This window comes from Notamacropus eugenii, chromosome 2, assembly GCF_028372415.1.
Source record: "Notamacropus eugenii isolate mMacEug1 chromosome 2, mMacEug1.pri_v2, whole genome shotgun sequence".
Lineage (NCBI taxonomy): Eukaryota > Metazoa > Chordata > Mammalia > Diprotodontia > Macropodidae > Notamacropus > Notamacropus eugenii.
This window is the reverse complement of record NC_092873.1, coordinates 370,270,621-370,298,573: the sequence shown is the minus strand read 5'-3', so window position 1 is coordinate 370,298,573 and position 27,953 is coordinate 370,270,621. Positions and strand designations below refer to the sequence as shown.

The window sequence follows — 27,953 nt, the reverse complement described above, 5'->3', positions numbered from 1 at the left end:
TAGGTCTGTATCCTAAAGAGATCATAAAAATGAGAAAAGAACCCACATGCACAAAAATATTCATATCAGCTCTTTTTGTGGTGACCAAGAACTAGAAATCGAGGGGATGCCCATCAATTGGCGAATGGCTGAACAAGTTGTGGTATATGAATGTAAAGGGATACTCTTGGTCCATGAGAAATGATGAGCAGGACTTCAGAAAAACCTGAAAAGACTTATATGAACTGATGCTGAGTGAAGTGAGCAGACTCAAGAGAACACTGTACACAGTAACAGCAACATTGTTCAGATGACCAACTTTGATAGACTTAGCTCTTCACAGCAATGCAAGAATCTAAGACAACTCCAAAAGACTCATGATGAAAAAAGCTATCCACATCAGAAAAAGAACTATGGTGTCTCAATGCAGAATTGAAGCATACTATTTGCCCTTTCTTTTTTGTTCTTTCTCATGGTTTCCTCCTATTGGTTCTAATTCTTTTTTACATGACTTATGTGAAAGTAATGTATATAGAGAGAGCCTATTTCAGACATTTAGGGTAGGGGAAGGGGAGAGGGGAAAATTTAGAACTCAAAATCTTATGGAAATGAATGTTGAAAATTAAAAATTAATTTAAAATGTTATTGGGAAATACTTGACAAAATAAAAAATACAATTAAACACAGGTAGCATCACATTTTAGAACTAAATGAAAATGTAGTTCACAAGGATCCTTATTTATGGTTTAATGGTCCCTCTTTCTATTTGACTTTGACACCTTTGGTCAATTGACAGAATATTCTCCATGGTCATCCTCTTTCTAAGCTCTCTACTTGACCTCACTGCACATAGACTCCACAATATTTGCATTTCTCTGTAGTTTTCTTTTGCCTGTCACCTCTACGCAATTGCCATCATAGCCATGGGACCTGAAGCTGGATAGGACCATAGAAATCATTTAGTTCAGTTGCCTCATTTTACTGAAGAGTAAACTGAGGTCCACGGAGCCTAAGTGTCCGAGATTTGGACCTATATCATCTGACTTCAAACCCACTGTTTTTTTCTTTGGTACTATACTGCTTCCCCATCTATTCTGTGCCTTTCAAGACCCTTCCTGTTTGGAGAAGTCTTGGGGATATCTTCCTCTTCCCAGTCAATTAAAAATATATTTTATTGATATCTTTGGTTTTATATGAAGTCATTTATGAACATAGTGCTACCTACTCTCCAGTTGAATTTTCTTCTTCTTTTTTTTTTAACAAAAATAAGCAGTTAAGAAAAAAATAACTGATACTATGACAAAATCTGACAACGTGGATAATCTTCTATCCCTAGAATGTCATACCTGTCTGCTAAGAGGAAGGAGATTTATTTAATTCTCTGTCCTAGAGCACCAAGACTGATTATTATAATTGCTCAGCTTGATTTCCTTTTCATTTACTTAATTGTAATCTTGTGTACTCTTTTCCTGGTTCTGCATCATTTCCTTTATTCTGTATCAGTTCACACAAGTCTTCTTGTATTTCCCTTAATTCCATATAATCATCATTTTCCTAGAGGCAGGATATGTAGTAGTTTGAAGTAAGTGTCAGAGGTAGAATTTACCCAGTGTCTAGCCGGAACTCATTGCTTTTTCCACTCTCCCATAGTGCTTCTCTCATTACTATGTTGAATGAGGGTCAGCAGGTACTTCTTTTGGCTTTAGCTGATATTTGGAGTGTAGTAGATAAAGAACTGGCCTTCAAGTCAGTAAGATTTGAGTTCAAATCTCACCCTGGTCCATACTGACAAGTCGCTTAATCTGTGGGTGCTTTGGGCAACTCTCCAGGCAACAGATATTAACTTTTCTGTTATTTTCATGGACTCCCTTAGTAGTTTGGAGTAGCCTATATATAGGCCTCCTTGCAGTAATACTTTTATAATAGAAGTGATCATCCATCATGGTTGGGGTCAGAGAAGGGAGTTGGAAGGGTAGAGGGGGAACCTTAGTGGTTTGAAGATTTTCAGGCAAGGATAGACCAAGTGAAAGGCTATCTACTGCAGGGAGAAGGAAGTTAGTTCTGCTTGAGGATAGTGACAGTTGAGCTGTATCACTCTTTGATTTCCCTGATCTCAGTTTCCTCATCTATAAAAGGAGGAGGTTGGGTGAGGTGGTGTCTTGAGATGGTGTCATCAGCTCAGCGTCTGTGGTCTTTTTGTCTGTGGCTGCTCCACTTTTTGTTTTGTTTTGTTTGTTTGTTTGTTTTCACCATCCTGACTTCCTAGTAGGGTAATGTTCGTTATCCATCTTTCCTCAGAGTCTGCTTGAAGGATGCTTTCTCCCCCGTGTTCTCTGCCAAGGGAAACACTCTCTTCTTTCTGGGGGCCGCTGCCAAATCGAGGGCTTACTTACCCTGACATCAGGATACACTGAGTTGCTAAAATGTCTTTATTCTTGCTTCCTTGAGTTTTCACTTTGCCAAGGGCTCTTTGTCCAGCCTGGGGTTGCTAGTTTCTTTTGCCACTGTTTCTTACCGAATTTTTTAGTCAAAGATAGGGCCTGTGGGCAACAGTGTAGCATATGAGGGTCTGTGTATTCACAGATTGCTAAGGAACTTCCCTTGCCAATTTAGCTCTGAGTTGAATGGTCTTGGGTCTTCAAAGGAAGGGTTTTTGGTTTTCTTCTGAGACTTGCTCAGTTGGAAGAAAGAACTAAAGGAAACTTCTGGCTAAGTCCAGGTCATCTGTGTGTGTGTGTGTGTGTGTATGTATGTGTGTACGTGTGTGTGTTTCGCATGTTTCAAGTAGGCATATATGAAGGGAGTGTTTAGGACTAGCCAAACCCTTTTCAGGACTGCTTTCCTACCTTTGGTGTCCACCTGATTGACCCACCTCTCACCTGTGGCTCTGAGGAACTGTAGCACAGTGCTATACCCTGGTACACTGTCTCAGCAGATGAGCTAAACCAGGTCTCAAACCTGTTGGTGAGTTGGGAGGTATCTACCCCAAACATGTGAAGACTTCTTCTGGTGGAATGAGTGGATGAGAACAATTTATTCCTATGCCCATGAAGGCAGCTGAAGCTGGGGCTGTGGAGTACTTCCTATTTAGTCAGTCATTGAAGATGCCAAGGTCATCCACTGCATCCTGAGCCATCACCAGTTATCCTGATTTTTGTCTCACCACTGGACTTCCATGATTCTGGAAGGGAGAGTGAGGCTGATGACTTTGTGCAACTCTGCCTCACAAATCCAATTCATTTCTGAGTCAAGACATCACCTGTGATGTTATTATTCCTCTTTGAAAACTAAGGACGAATGACAACAACTGTGTTAAGATTTTGGGCCTGAAAGTTAGGAGGCCTGAGTTTTAGTCCAGGTTCTGTATGTGACATAGAACAAGTAAATGTCTCACCTTTGGGCCTCATCTCCTGAGTTTCTGTGAGGGGAGAATTATGGCATAGCAGAATTTGGAGCCCGAGGGACTGATTTCCAGTCCCAACACTGACACTTACTTTGTAATCTGTATAACCTTAGATAAGTCACTTTAAGACTCTTGCCTCAGTTTCCTAATCTGTAAAATGAAAGGGTTACTTTAGAGGACCTCTCAAGTCCTTTTGAGTTCTGAATTTATGATTCTATGATCCTTTGATCATCTGTCAAATAAGGAGTTGGAAATCAATATTCTCTTTAAAGCCCCATAGACTGAGGATTGGGCATCTCTAAGATTTTTGGGGGCTGGTATTGGGTAGACATCTCAAGTCTCTTACATGAATATGTGTGAGTGTGTGTGTGTGTGTGTGTGTGTGTGTGTGTATACACTGCCTCCCAAAAGTCCTATTAAAATTTAAGCTATTAAAGCTTAAAACTATACTAAGACTTTTGGAAGACCCTATGTATTTGTGTGATACAGACACACACATATGCATACATATATATGTGTATGTGTTACATACACACCTATAAGTGTATATAATATGTGTGTGTATGTATGTATGTATGTGGCATCAGCTGGTCAGACTGCTGCCCCCTCCCATCTCCAGGACTCTGTTCCTCCTTTTCACCCAGACAGAGGGAAACACTCCCCCTCCCCCACATATATACACAAAACAAAGGGCCCAGGTAATATTGGACTGGCCAGATCAGTGAAAAAAATAAGGCATTGCATCCTAGAATTTTAGAGATTTCACCCCAGAATCACATATAGAGGGTACAAGGCCCTTTCTTGGAAGGTATTTACTTGTCTGGTTCTACAGTAGCCCTCAAGGTTTAGGGTAATGAAAGTGCTTCCTGCTGAAGAAACATGGAGAGGAGATGGGCGGATGAAAAATAAATAAATAAGCCCCTTCTGACCACAGAGCAATTTGCGGACTGAATTATTTAGAGAATGTGCTCGTTATCAGTTCTCTGGGGGGAGAGTGCAAGGGCGGAATATGCAGTTAGGAAGGCCTTTGAGTCTGTGTCTGAACATTTCCCCTAAAGTCTGGCTTGGCAAGGAATCCTCCCCAGGCATAGTGAAGGGCTGGGGAGGGAGAGAGGAAGCTCTTAGCAGAGATGAGCTTGTGTACAGAAAAGCTTCCTTCTGCAAGGGAGTTGAACATTAGGGAGTTGTCCTCCCCTCTTGAATTGTTGGTGTTGCATTCATGGCAGCAGGTTTCCTGCTGTCATTCTCTCCAGACTTGTCTGGCCTGGCCTGGTCTGAGAGGTTAAGGCAGAGGTAGTGGGTGTGAATGGTCGGTCAGATGAAAAGTCCTCTATCCTCCCTCCCTCCCTCCTCTGCTTAGGGTTTGTGCTTGATGAATCACTGCTGGACTCTCCCGTAATGAATTACATAAATAAATAAATCCCATTAACAGCTGGCTCTGTGTTCTACTCTGATTGTGCTACTGCCTGACTGGAGTGGTGGGGTGGGGACCAGAGGGCTGAAATCTGGGTAGAGGGGAGCAGGGCTGCTCCTTAAAGGAAGCTAGCTAGTACTCCTTCAGCGGGGGAAGCAATATTTGCTTTAGAGACCCTTTTCCTGCTCTAGCCCCAGATCTGGAATCTGTTCAGAGACCCTTCCTTCTCAGCAGTATGGGTACAGTTCATGACTTCACAATCTGAGGGACCACTTGGCCGGAACTTGGGGGAGTGTTGATCCAATTCAGGCCCTGGATACTGGCAAGCATCCTAGTCATGGCACAGATGCTAGAAAGCTCCCTGCTCCACCCCAGCTTCAAAGGCTTGGGGGCCTTTGGATAGATTGGTTTAGGAGAAGGACTCTAAACCTGGGGTACATGAACTATGAAAGGGCCTAATGGATAGATTTCAGGGGCTTGTGGACTCAAGGGAAAATTTCACCTTCTTTTCAATGTAATTGACTCCCTTTGTAAGTCCAGGGTATTTTACTATACATACTTTATAATGACATTTCTGAGAAAGGATCCCTAACTGTCAAAAGGGGACCATGACACACCAAAAGGTTACCATTCCCTGGTTTAGGGGAGGGAAACTGTTAGGACCTTGCCAAGCTTGATCTGGGAGAGATTGGGGGTGGGGGGTGGGGAGAGGGAAGGCTCTTGTTGCCATGGCAATCTCTTTCCTTCCCTTCTATAGGGGTAAACACTTTACTCTCAAAGGGGGCCTTGTCTCCCTATGAGGACCTTTCAGTTCAAGCTTGTTGGGCCTTTCAAACCTAGATTTTGGTGGATTGACAAGAGGAGGAGGAGGAAGAGAGTTAGAATGGGGCCTGGCTAGAACTGGGAAGAATGCTCTGAATTTGGGGGTTATTCCCTCCAAGGATGGAGCTCCTAGTCTAGCTCCAACTAAAGGAGAAAAGGAGCTTAAGGATGGGGAATGTTTCATCTCCAAGCAACAGTTTGTTTTCTGTCAGGAGGGTAGGGCAGGAAGGAGGAGGGAAAGAAACAGCTCTCCCCACCCCACTCCATAAAGACATAAGCTACTTGACAAGTCCCAGTATGGAAAACTCTGGCTTCTGAGTAATTTCAGGACTGAAATCTAGAGAGAAACAGTGAACTGTCTAAAACTGGGATTGTCTGAAATGACCTTGGTTGGGGGGGTGAGGCTTGCTTGCTTCTTCAGTTGGTCATGAATTGCAAATAAGCCTCAATTTAAAAGGTAAATCTGCATCAAATTTGATGTTACCAAAGATGGCAAAATCTTCCTTTTAATATGTCCAGTATTACCACTGTAATAATAATCAGGAAGGAGAATACCCCCATTTTCTTGTATCTTAAACTCAGCTCTTTGTAGGTTTTCCATTGCTTAATTCTGGCCTGAAGATAGCCTTGGTATAAAAATATGGGAGCCAGCATAACCCGGTTCTTTCCTTTACATTATTGTGATTGTAATGTGTGCTATTCTCCTGGTTCAGCTTACTTCATTTTGGATCAGTTCAAGTCAATCTTCCCATGTTTTTCTGAATTCCAGCTTATCATTTCTTAGAAACAGCATGGTATAAGTTTCTAAACTATGAGAGTGGGCACCCCAGTGAGCTCACCAGATACTGTGGGATATTTTAAAATTTCAACATAACTATTTAATAAAGGGAAAATTTTGGTATTTCTTTTGGCCTGGGGCATTGTTGGAAATGACTGTTTGGAAAAATTTACTGAGAAATTAAGGATAGCCTATGTGGAGAAAGTCTGAGAACTTCTAGATAGTTGGCCTTGAAGCTAGGAAGACCTGAATTCAAGCCCCTCTGAAACATGCTGGCTTTGTGACCCTGGACAAGTCACTTACTTCTCAGTGCTCTAGGACTATATAACTCTCTAAGATAATAATTAATTTAAAAGGTACCACTCTGCACTGGTGGACAGTTTCCTTACCTGAACTTTTTTTATACCTGAAATTGTAGGTCCAATCCCTGTCTCCTACTTGGCATAAGTAAGCCCTCACTGGGAGTTTCCTGTATCAATGAAATCATAGATTTAGTTTCTATCCCTTCATTTCTTACTGAACACAATATTCCATTAAATTCCAAGTCTATAGCTTGTTCCTATTAAATTTCAATATTATGGCTTGTTCTCATTTAACTTTTAAAGAAGAAGCATTATTCCTGATGGTCCAGTTCCTACTCTAGTCCCTATCCTTTCTAGATTGGGGGGTGAGGGACGGGAAAGGCATATTAACTTCTTATCCCTCAGATGGTTACTTCTTAAAAGGTACTTATATTAGTACAATAATCTTGAAATTGTCTCTTTGTTCTATTTTTCAGGTCAGTTGTTTTTCCAATGAGATATTTCACATTGTCTTCTATTTTCTCATTCTTTTCATTTTGTTTTATAATTTCTTGATTTTTCATAAAGTCACTAGCTTCCATCTGCTCCATTCTAATTTTGAAGGAATTATCTTCTTCAATGAGCTTTTGAACCTCCTTTTTCATTTGGCCAATTCTGCTTTTTAAGTCATTCTTCTCCTCATTGGCTTTTTGGATCTCTTTTGCCATTTGGGTTAGTCTATTTTTTAGGGTATTATTTTCTTGAACATTTTTCATGATTTTTTTGCATCACTCTCATTTCTCTTCCCAATTTTTCCTCTACTTCTCTTACTTCATTTTCAAAATCCTTTTTGAGCTCTTGCATGGCCTGAGACTAATTCATATTTTTCTTGGAGGCTTTGGATGTAGGAACTTTGACTTTGTTGTTTTCTTCTGGTTGTATGTTTTGATCTTCCTTGGCACCAAAGTAAGATTCTATAGTCTGATTTTTTTTTTCCAGTTTTTACTCATGTCCCCAGTCATTTACTTGACTTTTGGGCTCTTTGTAAAGGTAGTTCTCTGCTTCCAGTGGGGATGGGGGGTGTACTGTCAGCCTCTTGATCCCCCCACAATCTGTGGGCCTAGAGCTCCAGAAACAGTCACTGCTGCTGCTGTGGCTGCTGTGGGCTCTGCTGCCCTAGGGCTGGGGCTGGACAGTGCTACTCTCTCACACAGGTCTGACACGTTTTTTTCCACTGATCTTCCAAGTTGTTCTCTGTGTTTTGGGGTCAAGAAGTCTGGAAAATGTCACAGCTGCCAGTGATTCAATCCCCGGAGGCCTGATCAGGTCCCGTCTGTGCCATCTGTGCTGGCAGTGTGGCCCATGCTGGACTGTGCTCTGCTCCCAGCCTGGTACAATATACCATCCTGTTGACCTTCTTGGTTGTCTTGGGCTGGAGATTTGCTTCACACCATCATCTGTGGGTTCTGCAGCTCCAGGATTTGTTTAGAGTCATTTTTTACAAGTATTTTACAGGTATTTGGGGTTTTGGAGGAGAACTCAAACAAGTCTCTACTTTTACTATGCCGTCTTGGTTCTGCCCCAGGTTACTCATATATTTAGGGGAAACTAGGGAGTGTGTGAGCAATTGACCCAATGTTAAATCTTTTATTCAGCCTGTGTTTGAGAACTGAGGAATCAACTGTGAAGGATAAATCTTGTCTACAGGAGAGCTCTGTGTGAGCTTAGGCATGGGAAGAAAGAGAAAGGACTTGAGTAGCCCTGACTCACATTTGTTAATGTTGGCCAGGTCTCTCCACCAGGTTGTCAGAAGCTTCTTAGGATCCCCAGAGCCTAGGGTGGGTTGGGACAGGATCCCAGCCAAAGAGGAATACTTAAAGGAGCCGATTTCTGGGAATGGGTTTATTTATTTTGTCATTGTAAGGTTGAGGGAACTAGTAGACACTGCTGATTAGACTGGAGGTTCCAGAGATGACACCATCTCCTTCCCTGTCCTATCCCCCCTGGGAGCTAGAAGGTGTGAGGCCCAAATAAATGTATATATAAATAGGCTAGGTCCCTGGCCACCCATTGGAAAGTTTCCTCACACCAGAAGGAGGGTGTGAAGGCATAAGAATCCATTCAGAGCTCAAACGCTGGCAACAAAATCAGGTGGCTGGTATACCTCTGGGCCTTCCTAATTGAAATTAGAAGGGATGTAAATTCTTCCTTATCTTATGGTGCTCAGTTTTCTGTGGAGAGACTTTTTCTCTGGCCCCTAAACCTATTTAAAGTGATGCCATAGCATATTCTGGCTGTATTCTGTGAGAATAGGGAGATTCATTAACTTTCAAATATTTTGGTTTTGTTGGTCATGAAATATTAATTGTGTGTCCACTGTGCCACAGAGTGAAATAATTAGGCACCATGGGGAGAGGGAAGATACCAAAGAAAGAAAAGCTATGGTCCCTCCCTTTAGAAGTGTATTGTCTATTTGGGGAAAGGAGAAAAAGGAATAGAACAGGTAGATATATACGGACAAAATATATTAAAAGTCCATGCGAAAGTTCAAAAGTACATTTCTCTATACCCTAGTAACTCTAGGCTATAAGGAGTTTCGGTACCTAAATGGTGAGAGGAACCTGGAATAAGTGGATCAGGAAGACGTTAACAAACACTTATTAAGTGTCTGCTGCATGCAAGGTACTCTGCTAAGGGTACAGAGAGAAAAATCACAGTCTTTGCCATATATTATACTGGGGCATCTTTAAGATTAATTTTGAGTAGTTTTGGGGGAAAGGAGGGACATGATTTGGTAAAGAGAAGTAGGAAAGAATGACACAAATACAAGGACTGATGTGTACAAAGCAGGCTTCAGGAGGTCAGAAGTTGTAACTTTGCTGCTTCTTGGGGATCAGAAGTAGCTTCAGAGTTTTATGAGAATTCCCTGAGATACAGACTTGTCTTTTTGATCTAGGCCCCTGGTTGGGTCACTTGGAGCAGATAGGGCATCTTTTCTTTTTTTCTTAATTAATTTTTAGTTTTCATTATTTGCTTTTATAAGATTTTGAGTTCCAAATTTTCCTCCTTCCCTCTCCTCTCCTCTCCCCAAGATGGCATGCAGTCTGATAGAGGCTATATATATATGATCATATTAAACATATTTCCACATTAGTCATGTTGTGAAAGAAGAATCAGAACAAAAGGGGAAAAACCACGAGAAAGAAAAAACAAAAAACAACAAAAGAAAGAGAAAATATTGTGCTTTGATCTACATTGACACTCCATCATTCTTTTTCTGGATGTGAACAGAATTTTCCATCATTAGTGTTTTGGAGTTGTCTTAGATCCTTGCATTTCTGAGAAGAGTTAAGCCTATCAAAGTCAGTCACCATGCAATGTTGCTGTCACTGTGTACAGTGTTCTCCTGGTTCTGCTCATTTCACTCAGCATCAGTTCATGCAAGTCTTTCCAGGTTTTTCTGAAATTTGTAGGGCATCTTTTCCTAGGCCAGATGTTACCAACCTGTTGCATCTTTGTGCCTTTTCTCCCCAATCCTTCTCTTCTCTCCCCATCCCCACCCAGAATGGGCTCTTCTCTCCTTCTCCATCTGTTGAAATCTTTCTCTTTGTTACAGGCTCAAATCAAGGGCCAAATCCTCCCTGAATCCTCTCTGACTGCAACGCCCACCCCCATCTCCCACTGTGAAAATGTTCTCTCCCAAGTTTCCCATTTCTTTACCTCCCACTCATTCCATGTTCAATAAGCAATTATTAAGTGCCATTTTTATACTCAAGACAGTTTATATTTTCCTAAGGTACAAAGTCCTCCTTAATCTTAGTTCTGTCCCTCTGAGACTATCCTTAATTTATCCTGTATATGTCTAGTGTGGAAGTAGCTGTTTCCATGATGTCTCCCCCTTGAGAGTAGGGACTGTTCTGACTTTTTTTTTTTTTGCATCCACAGCACCTAGCACAGTGTATGGTATAGAGTAGGTGCTCAATGAATGTTTGATGATGACTGACTTATCAGCTCTAAATCAATAATCCTATATTTGTGCTCTTCCTGCTCCCTTACCAATAGATCATGACTTCTGTTATTTCTAGGGTGCTTTAAGATTTACAAAGAACATACTGCATGCCTGCCCTATGATATAGGTATGCAGATATTATTATCCATGTTTTATTCATGAAGCATCTGAGTCCCAGAGAAGCTAAACAACATAGCCAAGATCATACAGCTAGTAAGTGTCATCAGAACTCAAGCCCGGGTCTTGTGAGTTCAAGTCCATCATTTTTGTCACCTACCAGAGAGCAGGGACTGCTTCCCTCTTGTCTTCGTATCCCTACCATCTAGCACAGTGCCAGGTACTTTGTAGACTCTTAATAAATACTTATTGGATGATTGATTAAGAGCAGGGTTTGTTTCCTATCTCTTTGTATCCCCAGCTCCCAACACAGTGCCTTTGCCCTCCAAAGTCACTTAATAAATGTTTGTTGAATTATTGAAGCAGGGGTCTAGTGACAAGAGTCACCATCTAACTTAATCAATTCTACTCCTCTCTTGGGTTTTCTCCTCATTTGTCTTGTCCAGCAAAATCTCCCAGCATCTCTGAATATGTGAAAAACACTGCTAATGAAATAACTTTCCCATTTATCTTCTGGCTCCAGAGACAGACAAGAAAGAAGAACTAGGTAGCTCTTCGTCTTGTTGGAATTAACAGCTTCTCAGTTCGCTTATCCTGTTATATTCCTTTTATGTAGAGGAAAAAAGGAAAAAGGGCCCTCCCAGAGTTGTCCCTCTAATTAATGGGAGAGCCAGCGTCTCTAGCTCATGTGGTCATAGCGAGATCAGGGGATCATAGATCCAGAAATGAAAGGGATCTCAGAGACCTCCTCATTTTACAGATGAGGAAACTGAGGCCCAGAGAGGTTAAGGGGCTTGCCTAAGATCACATGATACAGGTAATAAGTATTGAAGGCTGTATTTAAACCTGGGTCCTCTGATCCCAGAGCCCTTAGCTCCTTTCACAGGTGAATGCCATCTCTGAGATTAGAAGGAAAGAAGAATGTTTTGATTGTCAAGAGAAGAGAACCAGTGACCTGATGGAGACTGGAATCTCCCTCTCCATCAGATGGACTGCAGTCTTTTTCAGAGGCAAAGTGATATATGGAATGACTTGTGTAGTGGATAGGATATTGTTCTTTGAAGTCAAGAGGCCTTAATCAGATACTTCTGGGCTGCGTGACCCTGGATAGGTCACTTACCCTCCCTGTGTCTCAGTTTACTGATCTCTAAGGTGAGGAGTTTGGACATTATTTCTAAGCTCACTTCCAGCTCTAAATCTATGATTTCAACTCTGACTTCTGTGGGTACAGTCAGGTGATACAGTGGATAGAGCACTGGGTCTGGAGTCAGGAAGACTTGATTTAGAATCTTATCTCAGATACTTACTAGCTGTTTGACCCTGGACAAGTCAATTAGTGCTATTTGCCTCAGTTTCCTCATCTGTAAAATGAGCTAGAGAAGGAAATTACAAACCACTTAGTATCTTTGCCAAGAAAACCCCAAAAGCTGTCACAAAGAATTGGACATGACTGGACAATCATGAGCTCTGAAAGATCCTTTGTAAATATGGGATTGTAGGGTTTATCCCATAGAATATTTTTCCTTCTGAGACCTTTGGGGGAATTTTTTAAAAAATGCATTGCAAATGCAAAAGCATTCTGGATATATAAAGGAGTAGTATTGGGAGAGAGCAATCTTTGCCTATAAGTTCTTGAAAACACCCCCTCAAGCCAGGCATATTCTGATGGACACAATTCTCTTATTTTCTCTTTGGACATCTGCAAACCATTCTGAAATGTTTTCCTCTTCTCAAGTCTTGCCAGGACCCTGGGACCCAAGGGACAAATTAAATTCACAGCTCACTCTGTTCTTTGGAGAGATACTACTCCTGAGGGCCTTAGCTTGTGGTTGGAGATCAGTACCTTTCAGATGCTTCCCACAAGTTGACTCTTGTCAGCTTTTGACTTGCCTCACAGCCAGCCCTGAATATGGTGAAACTGTCCTTAGATCTATCTTTCTTATTTTTTTGCCCTCTTTCAGGGTGTGGGACTTGCATTCAAGAAGACCTATGTTTGGATTCTGGCTCAAATTCTTATTGATTGTGACCTTGAACAAGTCACTTAATCTCAGTTTCTATTTCCTTCCCTGTAAAATGAAGGAATTTATATTACAGCATTGACCTCCAGAAGTTGTTGTCAGGGGCTGATAAGGAGCACTTTGCTACCCTTAAAACATTATATAAATGTCAGCTATCATAATGATCAATTATAAGGTCCAAGATAATTTCAGAGGTCTCACTTATCTTGGTTTGTTTTGATACAGTTAGGTTACTACATGACTGGGCTTGAGGTGGGGATGGGAGGAGAGAGAGAATGGTTGAGAACATTATTTGAATGTCCTTATTCCTTATATTCATTGCCATCAGCTTTTGAAAATGCTAGATAGATGTAGACTCTTGTTATTGGATCAACATTGATCCTAAAAATCCAATTGGTCTGTGACAGCTACCATTATTTCCTGTTACGTTTTGGTAGTTTGATCTGACTTCTGGTTTACCTAGATCCATTGATGGTTAGAGTGAGAAGGGACCTTAGAGAACATCTAACCCTTTCATTTGGTAGAGAGAGAGAAATGGAAGTGAAGGGATGGGAAGTCAAGTCACTGTGCCTAAGTGATGGATACAAATACAAGCAACAGACATTGAAGAAGAAGTAACATGACTAGTCACACAAGTAATTGTTGGTAGAGCTGGAATCCCCACACAGGTTCCTGGATTACAGGTCTAGCACTTTGCTGTTCAACATTCAACAAGCATTTATTAGGTACCTACTAGACAGTACTTCCAACTTCCAACTGAAGAAGAGGTTTTGAGGGCCATTAGGCTCCTTTCATGTGGCAAAACACCTGGTGCTGATTCTATTCCAGCTGAGATTTACAAGGTAGGGGGACCATTGCTCATGCAAAAGCTGACTGAAATTTTCTGGGTTATATGGCAAGAGGAGGTTATCCCCCAGGAATTCAAGGATGCCTCCATTGTCCATCTCTATAAGGGTAAAGGGAATAGATTTTCCCGTGACAATCACAGAAAGATCTCTCTCGGTCATTGCTGGCCAAATTCTTGCTAGAGTCCTTCACCTGAAAGAAGGTCATACACCTGAGAGCCAGTGTGGCTTTAGAAAGGTCCAAGGAACAGGCGATATGGTGTTTGCTGACTGATAACTCCAGGAGAAATGCCAGGAGCAGAACAGAGGTCTGTACATAACGTTTGTAGTTCTGACCAAGGCCTTTGACACTGTTAGTCATGAGGGCTTATGGAAAATTATGCCAAAACTTGGTTGCCCAGAGAAGTTTATCAATATTGTACGTTTCTGGATAATGGGTTTCTGGATAATGGACAAAGCTCTCGTGCCTTCCCAGTCACCAATGGAGTGAAACACGGCTGTGTGCTTGCTCCCATGATTTTTGGCATGATGTTTTCAGCCATGTCGACAAATGCTTTCAATGAGGATGAACATGGTATCAAGATCAACTACCATACTGATGGTAAGTTCTTCAATTTGAAAAGGTTACAAGCCAAGACCAAAGTGGAGGGAGTGTTGGTGCATGATTTTCTGTTTGCAGATGATTGTGCACTCAATGCAGCCTCTGAAGCTGAGATACGACAAAGTATGGATCAATTCTCTGCTGCCTGTGCTAATTTTGGCCTAATAATTAACACTAAAAAAACACAGGTGCTCCATCAGCCACCACCACACCATCCATTCATGGAACCATCAGTTACAACAAATGGAGAAGTTTTGAATGCTGTGGATAAGTTCACTTACCTTGGTAGTGTACTTTTCAGGGGTGTACACATTGACAATGAAGTTGATGCATGCATTACTAGAGTTAGCTCAGTGTTTGGGAAGCTCTGAAGAAAGGTTTGGGAGAGAAGAGGTATTAGACTGACTACCAAACTGAAGGTCTACAGAGCTGTTGTGCTGACCTCATTGTTATATGCTTGTGAAACATGGACAGTCTACCAACGCCATGCCAGGAAACTGAATAGCTTCCATTTGAACTGTCTTAGGAAGATTCTGAGGATCACCTGGCATGATAAGGTACCAGGCACTGAAGTCCTTGCTTGAGCTGAACTGCCAAGTATTCAAACTATGCTTCAAAGAGCCCAACTCCGAAGAGCTGGCCACATTGTTCAAATGCAAAATGTACGCTTACCAAAAAGACTACTTTGTGGAGAACTTGCATGGGGCAGGCGATCACATGGGGGCCAGAAGAAACAATACAAAGAGACTCTCAAGGTCTCTCTCAAGAACTTTGGATTTGACTATGCAACATGGGAGACACTGACACAGGACCACTCAGCGTGGTGTGCCCACATAAGAAAAGGTGCTGTGCTCTTTGAGCAAAGCAGAATTGAGACAGCACAAAGTAAACATAGGATGCACAAATTTGGGATATCCACCTCAAATATTCACACAGGCTATTTGTACCCAACCTGTGGTAGAGCATTCCGAGCTTGCATTGGTCTGATCAGCCACAGTCGGACACATTGAAATTTCACTTTACTATGGTGATGTTATTTTGGTCCTCTTCGAAGATGAAGGACAACAACCAACCAACTAGACAGTACCATTATTAAGTGCCTACAACATTCAGGCACTGTGTTAGGTGCTGAAGTTATTAAAAAGATGAAAATGAACCCTTTGCCACCTGTCCCTTAGAAAGTGCACTGAGAAGAGAACATTATATGAGCAGTGATTATGTGAGAGGCAGTCCTTACATTTCAATAGACCTCGGATAATAAACATGGAAGAAATCATATAAATGCAGTCTTTGTGATCAAGGCATCTAATAGAGAATAGACCTCTCTGCTCAATGAAAATTTGCACTAGAGAAATTAGAAGATATTTAGGAAAAACTTTAGTGTTCAGATATTTATATTTAAAGAATGAACACATGGGAGAAACTGGTTAAATGTGGCATTTATGGAAAAACTTTTATCCTGAGCTCACATGTTTAATGCTCATAATAAAGTATACTCAGGAATAGCATCTTATATAATGCACTTTTAAAAAAAAGTCTATGCCTACTAGGTGCTTACCATCTAATAATGGGAGGTGGGGTAGAGAGATGGAGAAGCAACATGTTCAATAAATAAGGGACAGCTAGGTGGTGCAGTGGATAGAGCACTAGTGCAGGAGTCAGGAGGACTTGAGTTCAAATCTCACCTCAGACATTTGACACTCACTAGCTGTGTGACCTTGGGCAACTCACTTAACTCCAACTTGGAGTTAACTCATCCTGTGTCATCTCCAGTCATCCTGCTGAATATCTGGTCACTGGATTCAGATGTCTCTGGAGAAGAAGTGAGGCTGGTGGCCTGCACAGCCCTCCCTCACTCAAAACAAAGTCAAGTGCAAGTCATGTCATTATTTCTCTGATGGCATGGTCTTCTTTGGCAATGAAGGATGAACACACAATAAATAAAATGGTATAAATTAAGTAATTATAGTAAAATTTAGAAAATCTATACAAAATAACTTTGGGAAGGGAGAGGAAGATTAGGATTTGCTTCCTGTGCTTAGTGACATTTGAGCTGCTTTGAGCATCTCTGTGAGGGGAGGAAAGGATGCATTCTAGGCATGGGAGACAACTATTACAAAGGTATAGTGTGTGAAGGTGGAATGTTACATATGGAGAATAGTACACAGACTAGTTTGGGTGAATCATAGAATGTAAGCAGGAGAACAGTGGTCAATAAACTAGGGAATCTAGACTGGAGCTAGATTGTAAAGGTGTTTAAAAACCCAACAGAGGGGTTTTTTTCTTTTTTTTTTTCTTTGATCCTGGAGACTATAGAAAGCCACTGGAACTTCTTAAGCAAAGGAGTTACATGATTATGTTTTAGGAATATCATTTTGACATCTATGTGGATTGGAAATGGAGAGAGGTTTGAGGCAGGGAGGTTTATTAAGAGGCTATTGAAATAATCTAGGTAAGAGCTGATGAAGGATTGGACTAGTGTGATTATAGAAAGAGTGGAAAGAAAGGATTGATGTGAGAGAACAAGATCAGCAACCGATTGGTTGTGGGAAGGTGATTCAGAATGGAAAGTTGAGGATGATGACTGAATTTAGGAACCTGGATTACAGGGTGGAGGTATAAGAGTTAAGAAGAAAGGTGGGTTTACGGGAAAATAGAATGAGATTTGTTTGGATGTTCTGAATTTGAGATGACTATGAATATCCATCTGAGCAGAGATCTCTAGCAGTTAATCATAATATAGGACTGGAGCCCAAGAGAGAGATGAGGGCTGGATATGTGGATATGGGAATCATCTCCATAGAGGTGGTCATTAAACTTATGGGAGTTGGTGAGATTACCCAGAGCCCCAGAACAGTGCTCTTGGGATATGCTGAGGCATAGGGACAGGACAGAGACGATAATCTAGCAAAAGAGACTAAGAAGTAGTAGCCAGGTAGGAAAATTAGGAGAGATCAATGTCACCAAAACCCAGGGAACAGAGAGGATCTAAAAGAAGGCATGATTTTCTGTGCCAAATATTGAAGAGAGGTCAGAAGGACTTTTGAGACTAGGCCATTTAGGTTTAGCAATGAAGAGGCTGTTTATGACCTTGGAGAGCACCGTTTCATTTGGATGGTGGGATCAGAAGCTGATCAGGAAGCAACAGATACAGATGCTTTTATGATCTTGTTGATCTTTATTTTTTGAAATATTTTATTTTTTCACATTACATGGAAAGACATTTTTTAAACACCCATTTTCCAAGATGCTATCCACATCCAGAAAAAGAACTATGAAGTCTGAATGCAGATTGAAGCATACTATTTGCTCTCCCTCTCCCTCTCCCTCTCTCTCTCTCTCTCTTTGTTTTTTCTTCTTTTTTTGTAGTTCCTCCCATTGGTTCTAATTCTTCTTTACAACATAACTAATGTGAAAATATGTTTAATATGAAGGCATATGTAGAGGCTATATCAGATTGCACACAGTCTTGGGAAGGAGGGAGGGAGAGTGGAATCTTATGGAAGTGAATGTTGCAAACTAAAAATTAATTAATTTAAAAAAACATTCATTTTTCAAAAGTTTTGAGTTCCAAATTTTCTCACTCTCTCCCTCACCTCCCCCCTCCCTAAGACAGTAAGCAATTTGATATAGGTTATGTATATGCAATCATGTAAAACGTTTCCATATTAGTCATGTTGTGAAAGAAGATACAGACCATGGGAATAAAACCACACACACAGACACACACAGACACACACACACAAAGTGAAAATAGTATTCTTTGATCTACATTCAGACTCTATCAGTTCTTTCTCTGGATGATACAGATTTTTTTTCTTCAGTAACAGTGTCTATGAAGGAAAGGGAAAAGAGATATTAGATGAAAGCTTTGAGGGGACAACAGGGTCAAGTAAAAGGTTTTTGTTGTTTGTTTTTCAAGATTTGGAAGATCTGGACATGCTTATAGGTGGAAAAGAAAGAGCCATTGGATAAACTGAAATTAAACAATATCTGCTAGGATTTACATAGAACTTTAGGATTTAGTTCTTTACACATATTATCTCATTTGATCTTCACAACATCCCTGTAAGGGAGTAGCTGGCATTTATATGAGGTTCGCAAAGTGCTGTGTAAGATATGTTGATCTCATTTGATCTCACAACAACCTGTGAGGTAGGTGCTAATGATCTGCATTTTATAAATGAGGAAACTGAGGTGCACAGGAGATACTATTATCATCCCCATTTTACAGATGAAAAAATTGAGGATTGGAGAGGGAAAATAGTTTGCCAGCATCACACATAGAGGCACTGTCAGAGGGAGAATATGAACTCAGGTCATCTTGATTCTAAGCCTATCCCTCTAATCCACTATGCTGCCTAGCCGCCTTAAAGATCGGAGGTCTATGATTGGATGAGCAACCTTGGGGGGCAGTTTATGATTGGAAGGGTAAACTTGGCAAGAGGGGGTGAGATTAAGGGCATAAGTAGATGGGTTGGCCCTGGCAAGGACAGTATTCTTAACTTGGGATTCGTGAACTTGTTTTTAAAACACATTTTGATAATTTTATTTATTTCAAGATAATTGTTTTCCTTTGTAATTCTATGTATTTTATTTTGTGCTTTTAAAATCATCATTCTGAGAAGGGATTCGTAAGCTTCTTCAGACTACCAAAAGGACAAAAGAATTGAAGTCCCCCCTGTATTAGAACAAAGGAGGAGTGGGGAATGATACTATATTAAGATAACCAAGATCTGAATGGAAATCTTGGACAGTATTTAAAGCAAAATGCCTTAAGGTGGACAAAAGGGAAACAATATTACTTTATCAAAGAGCCGCGAGAAATCCTTGCCCAGGGCTTTGGGTATTGACCCATATTGAACCTTTCTCTCAGGGAGAGAGAACTGGGCTGGCCATCCTCTGAAAAGCAAAAGCAGGTCAGGCTGATCTCTCCAGTGGCATGGTGCCAAGGACTCACATTGCCATTGCTCCCTTCTGTCCTGGCAAAACTCAGACCACCTATCTTCCCCACCCCCACCGCCCTCTTCCAGTTACTATCCACATCACCTTAAACAAGTTAATTTTCCTTTGGACCTTCACTTTCTTATGTACCATTGAGAGGGGGTGGACAGCCCTCTGATTTTAGACTCCTATATTACAGGAGGAGGTGGATGGCTTTAGAACTGCAGGTGCTCATCAGACTAATTTCTTTTGAATGACTAAGAACAGACCCCCCTGAAGGGCCTCTGGCTCCTGGTGGGGGAACGTTCCGTGGCCCTCAGGAGTCTGAGTTGCACTTGTTAATTATAATTCTCCATGCTTCCTTGTTGCTTTTGGCTTAAGGGGTGAGGAAGTGAGGGACTTGGTAGCACTACTGAACATAGGAACACAAACCTACAGGGCTAAGGGGAGGGCGGGGTGGGAGGATGGGAGGAATGAGGAGCAGCATTTTTTTCCTCCCTAATTAACTATGTCTCTCTTGCTCCATATCCTTGCTGCCTCAGCAACCCTTCTCCTTGACAGTTAGCAGGAGTGTTATAGAGGGTCACAGGGCAGCTGGCAGGGCATCAGGGAAATGCCTCCTTGGGGGGAAGAAGGGGTGTTTCCCTTTCCCATCAACCTCCCCCAGAAGGAGGGCATTCTTTCTCGCCAGTTCTCTCTACCTTTCAGAGTAGGATAAGCTGCTCTCAAACCCCCTTCACAGGCCTAAGTTAAAGCTCGGAGCTTCTCTGCTGTAATGCTCAGTCCTAATGACATGGAGTTAAAGGATTCCCAACAGTTTGCCCCTCACTGGGCCCTTAATTACATTAAAACACAAAAGCCGCACTGCCGGCTGGGTTCTCCTGGTGGATTGCAGAGCCTGTCCTAGGGAACAATTGGGGCTCTGTTCTCATGGCCTGCTTTCCCCCAGCTGCGCCTCCCTTTCATCTCCATCTCTTTCCCAGGGACTCAGGACTCATTCCCAGGAGGGTGGAATCTCAGCGTTCCAACCTTCCGACTTCTTGCCTAGTTTTGTTAGTTTTGTCCTTTCTTCTCCCCCCCTCCACCTTTTCCCCTTGTGATACAAAGGGTCTCAGTACATTCTAGAACAAGGCTTATTAACCTGGGGTCTGTGAACTTGTGTTTTGTGTTTTTTTATTTCAATAATTATCCAAATATAATTGTTTTCTTTTGTAATCTTAAGTATTTTATTTTTATGCATTTAACCACATTCTGAGAAGAGGTCCACAGATTTCACCCAGCTAATACCAAAGATCAAGAATGTTGATCTAGAACCTAAGGCTCACTTTCATTTCTTCTTTCCAGAATCAACTCTATTATTTATTTGTTCATTATGGGCAGGGTTATGATCCAGAAACAAAGTGTATGGTATGAGTGGGTGAATAAAAATAATCTATGCTAATCTGCTACTTTGTTTTTACTTCTAATTTGCATGTTATTCACTTACAATCAAAATGTCAGCCTCTCAACACCCACCTAGTCCTCTCCCCCAATCTTGTATCCTTTTCTCAATGTGCTCTGTCACAGCCCCTGCTGTGTCGGATGGAGTTGGCTAAAACCTGGAAGAATAATTGACTGTATTCTATCTAGATGAAATGCTAGGTCAGTGACAAAATAGATTTCCTTCTTTCCTAGCATCTCTCTCTCTTCCAAATCAAGAATCCTTTGGTCCAGGGAGAAAGGATGATATGACAAGAAAGGGCATTTCTTGAATTTGAACACTTTCTTGGTGAAAATGACGTCTGACCCAGTAGGGGTGGCTGAAGCATTCTCTTGGCAGTCATAACGAGCTCATCACTTCCAGTGAGAACACACTTAAGCTATGTCTGTAAACAAGCAGGTGGCCTGTTCAGATTTTGAGGAGGGGGGTCCCTGATGGGATTCTGTTTTTAACACATCCCCTTTATACTGTACCATCCACAGGAGGGTGCTGAATCATTAGGCTAAAGGGGACTGAGGTGTCATTCTCTCTCCCTCTCCTCCCCCCCCCCCCCCCATCTTACTGCTGACAGGAAAAATACCTGAAAACTTCTAGGTAGTTGACTCTGCCTTTGTGTAGTCCTCTCTTTCCCCGCCCTCTACATCTCATTGTTTAGAATTCACTACTTATTTTATTTTATTTTTTTTTGCCTCTCTTCCTCTAGGGTTCGGCTCAGGTTTTGCCTGCTCCAGGAAACCTTCATGGATTCTCTCTAGGTAAGAGTGGTTTCCTCAGATTTTCCAAGAGCATTTTGTCTTCTCACTTTTTTTGCCCTATCATACTCTACCTTAACACTTCCTTGTGGACAAAGTATATCCATCTCAGGAGATTATAAGCTTTCTGAGGGCAGGAAGAGTGCATTTTTTGGTCTTTGCACAGAGTAGGTATTTAATAAATGAATTTCCAGAAAAGAACATTCTGGGATCTCCTTGGATAATGCATTCCAATGTCTCCCAACCCTTGTAACACAAGCTACAATAATGATAGCTGCCATGTAGGATTTTAAGGTTTATAAAGCAATTTACTTACATTATGTCATTTGATTCTCAGGTAGGTATTATTAATCCCCATTTTATGGGTGGAAAAATATGGAGAGTGTGCCAAGGAGGAGCCTGATCAAGTTTAACAAGGTTAAAAGATGAGGCTTTGTTCTGACCTGGAAAATGTCTTCCTGTACAAGGTATAAACATAAGATCTTCAGTGAAGAGCTGGAAGGGACCTTAGAGATCATGAAGAGATTCTTGTCATTTTATAGCTGAGGAAGCTGAGTTCCAGAGAGGTTAAATCACTACATAAGGAGGAAGTAGTTAAACTAAGTTTGGAACCCTAGTCTTCCATACCATCCTGCTGGCAGTATCAGTTTTTAAAAACATTTTAAGTTAATTCAGTTTTAATTTAATTTAATTTTAAATTCTGAACTGTCTCCCTCCCTCTCCATCCTGCGCTAGAGAAGGCTGTCATCTCTCTCTCTGTCTCTCTCTCTGTCTCTGTCTCTCTGTCTCTGTCTCTGTCTCTCTCTCTCTCTCTCACACACACACACACACACACACACACACACACACACTCTCACATACATACAAACATAAAACCATACTATACATACTTCTATTTATCAATTCTTTCTCCGGAGGTAGGTAGCATCTCTTCCTTCATAGATCCTTTATAGTATTTGAATATTTATAATACTCAAAATAGCTTAGTTGTTCACAGTTATTCTTCAAACAACATTGCTCTTACTATATACAATGTTCTCTTGGTTCTGCTCATTTCCCTGCTTTATTTCATGCAAATCTTTCTGTGTTTTTCTAAAATCAACCAATCACTTTTGAGAAAGATTGATTGTTGTGGCTAGTCGTACACTTGCACTTGATTCCTGGACTTGAGTTTTCCAAAAAAAGAACAGAAAAACTGATGGAAAAACCCAGAGCTATGGCAGTCAGAGAGAAGCCAGTTCTCTGAAGGAAGTCGTCGTAGATCTATAGTCCCTCCAGGGAAGCGTATGTATCCGGTAACCATGTGGCCCCAGGAAAGGAGGGAACCAGATGGCTCTAGAGATGGCAGGCAGCAGAGAGAAGGAGCAGAAGAACATCTCAGAGCTGCAGGGCCAGGCTGGGGACCTCTAGGAATTTGAGCCAGGCAGCTGTGGAGTAGTGGTGGCAGAGAGAGAGGGCAATGAAAAAGAGGAGGGACTTTTGGATCAGGGCTCCTGCAGGGAAGAGGAAGAGGGACGAGTTCCTGGACCAAGCTGGAGCCAGAGCCAAGGGGCAGTGAGGCTCCATCATGCTGAAGAACCTGACTGGTGACAGATCTCATTAGTACATGAGAGCAGGCTAGGGCTACTTTGCCTAGATTTTAACAAAGCTTTTGATGAACTACCAATTTTGTGGAGAAAATGGAGAGTTATGGATTAGATGATAATGCAATCAGGTCAATGAGAACCATTTGGAAGGCTGGACTCAAAGATAAGCTGTTAATGGTTTCTAGGGGTATACCCCAGGGATCTGCACTTGACCCTGTACTGTTTAAAATGTCAGTGACTTCGATAAAGGAATAGATGATGAGCTCAGCAAATCTGAAAATGCCACAAAACTGGAAGAGATAACACAGTGGATTATAGTCAGGATCCAAAAGGATCTTAACAGGTCAGTTCATTGGATGGAATTTACTTAGATGAAATTCAGAAGAGATGAATGTAAAGCCTTGCACTTGGGTACAAGAAATCAATTTTACAAGTATCAAATGGTGAAGAATCCAGCAGTTGTTCTGAGAAAGGTCTGGTGGGGTTTTTTTTCATGAATTGCAAGCTTAATATGAGCCAGCAGTATGACATGGCAGTGAATAAAAGCTTATTCATATGGGGCTGCATTAAGAGGAGCGTTACTTCCAGGAATAGCCTCACTGTACTCTGCCTTAGTCAGAATTCACCTGGAGTATTGTGTTCAGTTCTGAACTCCACATTTCAAAAAGGTCATTACACAGCTGGAGAGTGTTCAGAGGAGGGCAACTAGGTTGGGGAAAGGCCTTGAGCCCATGTTATGGGAAGATCAGTTACATTAACTAAGCATGTTAAGTTGGGCAAGTAGGAGACTCAAGGGAGATATGAAAGCTGCCTTCAAGTACCTGAAGGGCTATCACGTGGAGCAGGGATTCATTTTGTTGTTTTTGACTCTCTGAAGGAGGAACTGGAGCAATGGGTAGAAGTTGCAAAGATGCCAGTTTTAGTCTTGATATTGGGAAAAAATAAAAAATAAAATGATAATTTAACAATTAGAAATGTCCAAAAATAGAATAACTTGCCATGACAGGATTCTCCAAGATTCTCTCTTCTTGGAGGTCTCCAAGAAGACATTGGACAACTTCTTTTTGGCATATTTTAATGATATGGGCGTGTGTGTGTGTGTATGTGTGTGTGTGTGTGTGTGTGTGGATGTGGATGTGGGTATATGGGTTGGCCTAGGTGTCTGCTGTGATTCCCTTCTAACTCCCAAATTCTTTGATTCTGGTACAGATGACAGGGAAGGGATTTTACCTGGGCCTTAACCAGGGTAGGAAGTGTTGGTGAAGGTGGGCTTCGCTGGAAGGGGTACCTTGATTCTAGCTACCCTGAGTACTTTCTGCTATTAGGTGAGGGAATCTTAGTCATTCTAGAACTGTAAGTCTGAAGGTGACAATATAGGAACCCAGAGGCAGGTGACTCAGTGGATAGGATGCTGGAGTAAGGAAAACCTGAGTCCAAAGTCAGCCTCAGACACTTACTTGCTGTGTGACTCTGAGCAAGTCACTTAACCTCTGTCTTCATTAATTTCCTCAACTGTAAAATGGGGATCATTAATAACACCTACCTCCCAGGATTGTTATAAGGATCAGATGAGATAATATTCATAAAATGTAATGATAAGAGAAGCCTACTAAGAAGAAAAATGGACTTGGAGTCAAGAAGAACCTGGTTTCAAGGTGACATACACTGGTTGGATGACCTGGACACATGCCTAGTGGGTGCTTAATACTTGTTTCCTTCCTTGGAAGGTAGATGTTTACTAGAGAGGGAAGGAGAATTGTTTTGACTGTTGATGGGCTCAGATGTGAGTCCTTTCCATTTAAGACTTTTGCCAACTTAAATAAAGCCCATCCTTTATTTGATTATTGTTGATGTATTGTTAGCCTGAGTGCTTGCATGGTAACTGAAAGTCCTTTTACCTTTTCTGTAGAGACCGTGACATTTTAAACTATATTCTGATAATGATTCCATCCCTCATCTAAAATGTTTGCTTTATATAATCCCTAGCTTGCTTTAAAGTATAGATCAAGTGTTAACTCCTAACTTAGGTCTTTCCTGAAAAATGATTAGTGTTCTTTCCTTCCTGACTTTTTTTTGTTCAGTAGTTTCAGTCATGTCTGACTCTTCATGACTCCATTTGGGGTTTTCTTGGCAGAGATACCAGAGTGGTTTGCCACTTTCTTTTTCAGCTCATTTTACGGATGAGGAAAGTAAGACAAATAGGGTAGTTAAATGACTTGCCCAGGGTCACACAGCTAGTAAGTGTCTGAGGCCAGATGTGAACTCAGGAAGATGAGTCTTCCTGACTCCAGGCCCTATGCTCTAGCCACTGTGCCACCTAGCTGCTCTTTATTCTTTCCTTCTTAAAATTACTTGATATATGCTTGGTTATTATTTGTTTACATGTATTCCCTCTCTCCCCCCTCTCCCAGAAGAGGATACAAGATCCTTGAGATCAAAGACTGCTTAGTTTTGCATCCCCAGTGCCTTGCACATAGTAGATTCTTTATATATATTTTATTCAATTGAATGATCTCCCAGGGAAATGAAAATAACCAAAATTTGGGGCAAAAATAACCAAAATTCAGATGTTTCCAGGTTATACCCTAGGTGGGGAGATTGGTCACAATAATTCTTGAGAGTCCTTCAAGATCGAACCTTTATATAAACTCAGAGCTGTAGATTCTATGCTTTGGGTTAAATTTAGAACTGGGAAAGTCTTACCTAAATCTGAGCAGTGTAGGCTCTGTTGAAATAGGACCTTCCTTCCCTGAACTTTGTTCTTCCTTATTCCCTAAGGTAGAAAGGGGTTCAGGCAGGAGATTTAAAACCAATCAAGCAGGTGATTCAGCGGTTAGAATGATGGATTAGGAAGGCTGGAGTTCAAATCTGGCTTCAGAGGCTTACTTGTTGTGTGACCTAGGGCAAGTCATTTGACCTCTGCCTGCCTCAGTTTTCTCATCTGTAAAATGAGGATAAAAATAACATAGGATTGTTGGGAAGATCAAATGAGATAATATTTGCAAAGCTCTCTGTAAATCTTGACATGATGTGTAAATGGCAGCCATTCTTCTGTCCACGTTGCTTCCCTTCACCAGTCCACAAGCCAATGAGAAGAAAAGGCTGCTGAGAGAGTGTCTGGGCTCTTTGGAGGATATTTACTTGTAATGCTAGGCAAATGATCAAGCTCAGCCCCCTTAATTAATGTTCCTTTGGAGACAGCTGGTGCAGTTCCTTCCCTGTTAACCCCCCACCTTCCTTCTCTCTCATTTGCACATGGCTTAGTGACTGACCTGCCTTTCTTGCTGTTTCCGGTAGTCCCCAGAGGTTCCCAGGGCCCCATATGGGAAAGCTGGTCTCTTTTATGTTCGCCCTGTCAGAGGGTGTGTGATATGAAACAAGGAGTCCCTGTGAGCTCTGGGCTCTCTGAGGGATGGCAGCCCTCTGAGCCCCAGCTGCCCCCTCGCTTGAGGTCAAGCACTGGATTCAATTGTGATTCGGTTTGTCATCTATCCTCTTCCATGTCTTTGGGGTCTATTAAAGGGCTAATGGGCTTTCCAGTCTGCACCAGTGGAAAATTAGGCCCTGTGGGAAAGGTATCCTAACTGGGTGGTGAGCCAGGCACCATAAGCCGTGAGGGTCATCCGCAGCTTTTCATCTCTGCAGACAACCCAGGGTGAGCTGGATTCCCTGTACTTAGGTGGATTTCCTTCATTCTATAGGTAAAAAATGTGGTTCTTTGCCCCTGTAGAGTGAAGGAGGGATTTATACCCCAGGAAGGTATTCTAAGTTCAGTGTTTCAATTTCTTATTTTCAGGATGAGTGAAATGTATGTTTTCCCATTCCCCTTTTTATCGAAAGCTTCAAAACTTTACAAGTGATCATAGGATCATATGTATAGGGCTGAAAGAGACCTCAGAGGCCATCTTTTTGGCCATGTTATTTTACAGATGAGGAAGCTGAGGCTTAGGGAGATCTAGCAACTTGCTCAATATTACATGAGTGGTGAGTGTATGGTGGGAGGAAAGGTATAGTAGGCATCATTTTGTTGGACTTTATTGATCTAATGTTGCTAATAAGATACCCATTCTATGTTGGGGCAGGAAGGGAAAGGGATTAAGTAGATTTCTCAGCATCCTGTCTTGAGCCTTTGAAAAGCACAGGTTCCCCAGCCAGGCTCTAGATTCTGATCTCTGCCCCCAAGCACCTTGGTCTTTGAGATGGAGAAACCAGTTGAAGCATCAACTGGAGGGTACTGCTGCTGCTTCAGGTTCCATTCAACAATCATTAAGCAACTACTGCATACCAAGCATTGTGGATACCAAAAATTGAAACTGTTGTTGCCCTCAGGGACCTTACATTCTACTAGGGGGGAAATAATTTACAGAGATAAATAAATACATAATATACCTAAAGTAAATAAATATAGAAAAATAGTGTGACCTAGTGAGAGAAGAGTCAAGAAGTCCTGGGTTCAATCTCATGTCTGCCATAGAACTGGTATTGATGTGCATTGGGGAAGTTCTTTTTGAACTACCTACACTCATGTACAGGAAAGCTTGGTGGTACAGTGACTAGAGCTCTGGGCCTGGAGGCAGGAAGACCTGAGTTCAAATCAGGCCCTAAGCATTTACTAACTGTGTGACCCTGGGCATGTCACTTATCCCTATTTGCCTCAGTTTCCTCATATGTATAATGATCTGGAGAAGGAAATGGCAAACCACTCCAGTATCTTTCCCAAGAAAACCCCAAACAGTGTCATGGAGAGTCCAGTATGACTGAACTACAACATCACCACCCATGTATTTATAGGTCCTATTAAAAACATATACATACACATGTACAATGGGCACTAGACCATATTGTTGGCAATATTAATAATAGCTTTTATTTGTATAGTGCTTTAAGTTTTGTAAAGCACTTTTACAAACATTTCATTAGGCGT

General features: G+C 41.5%; 1 protein-coding gene across 2 annotated transcripts in view; it reads left to right on the top strand.

The window, feature by feature from the left end:
• Positions 1–27,953, top strand: part of LOC140528719 (uncharacterized) — a 93,619-nt gene that overhangs the window by 16,738 nt on the left and 48,928 nt on the right. The window contains exon 3 of one of the 2 annotated variants that reach the window (XM_072646812.1): positions 21,395–21,446. The exons of the other annotated variant lie outside the window; for it this stretch is intronic. Coding sequence (XP_072502913.1) covers positions 21,395–21,446 — 52 coding nt within the window. The remainder of the gene's footprint in view (positions 1–21,394; positions 21,447–27,953) is intronic. 2 annotated transcript variants of the gene reach the window in all.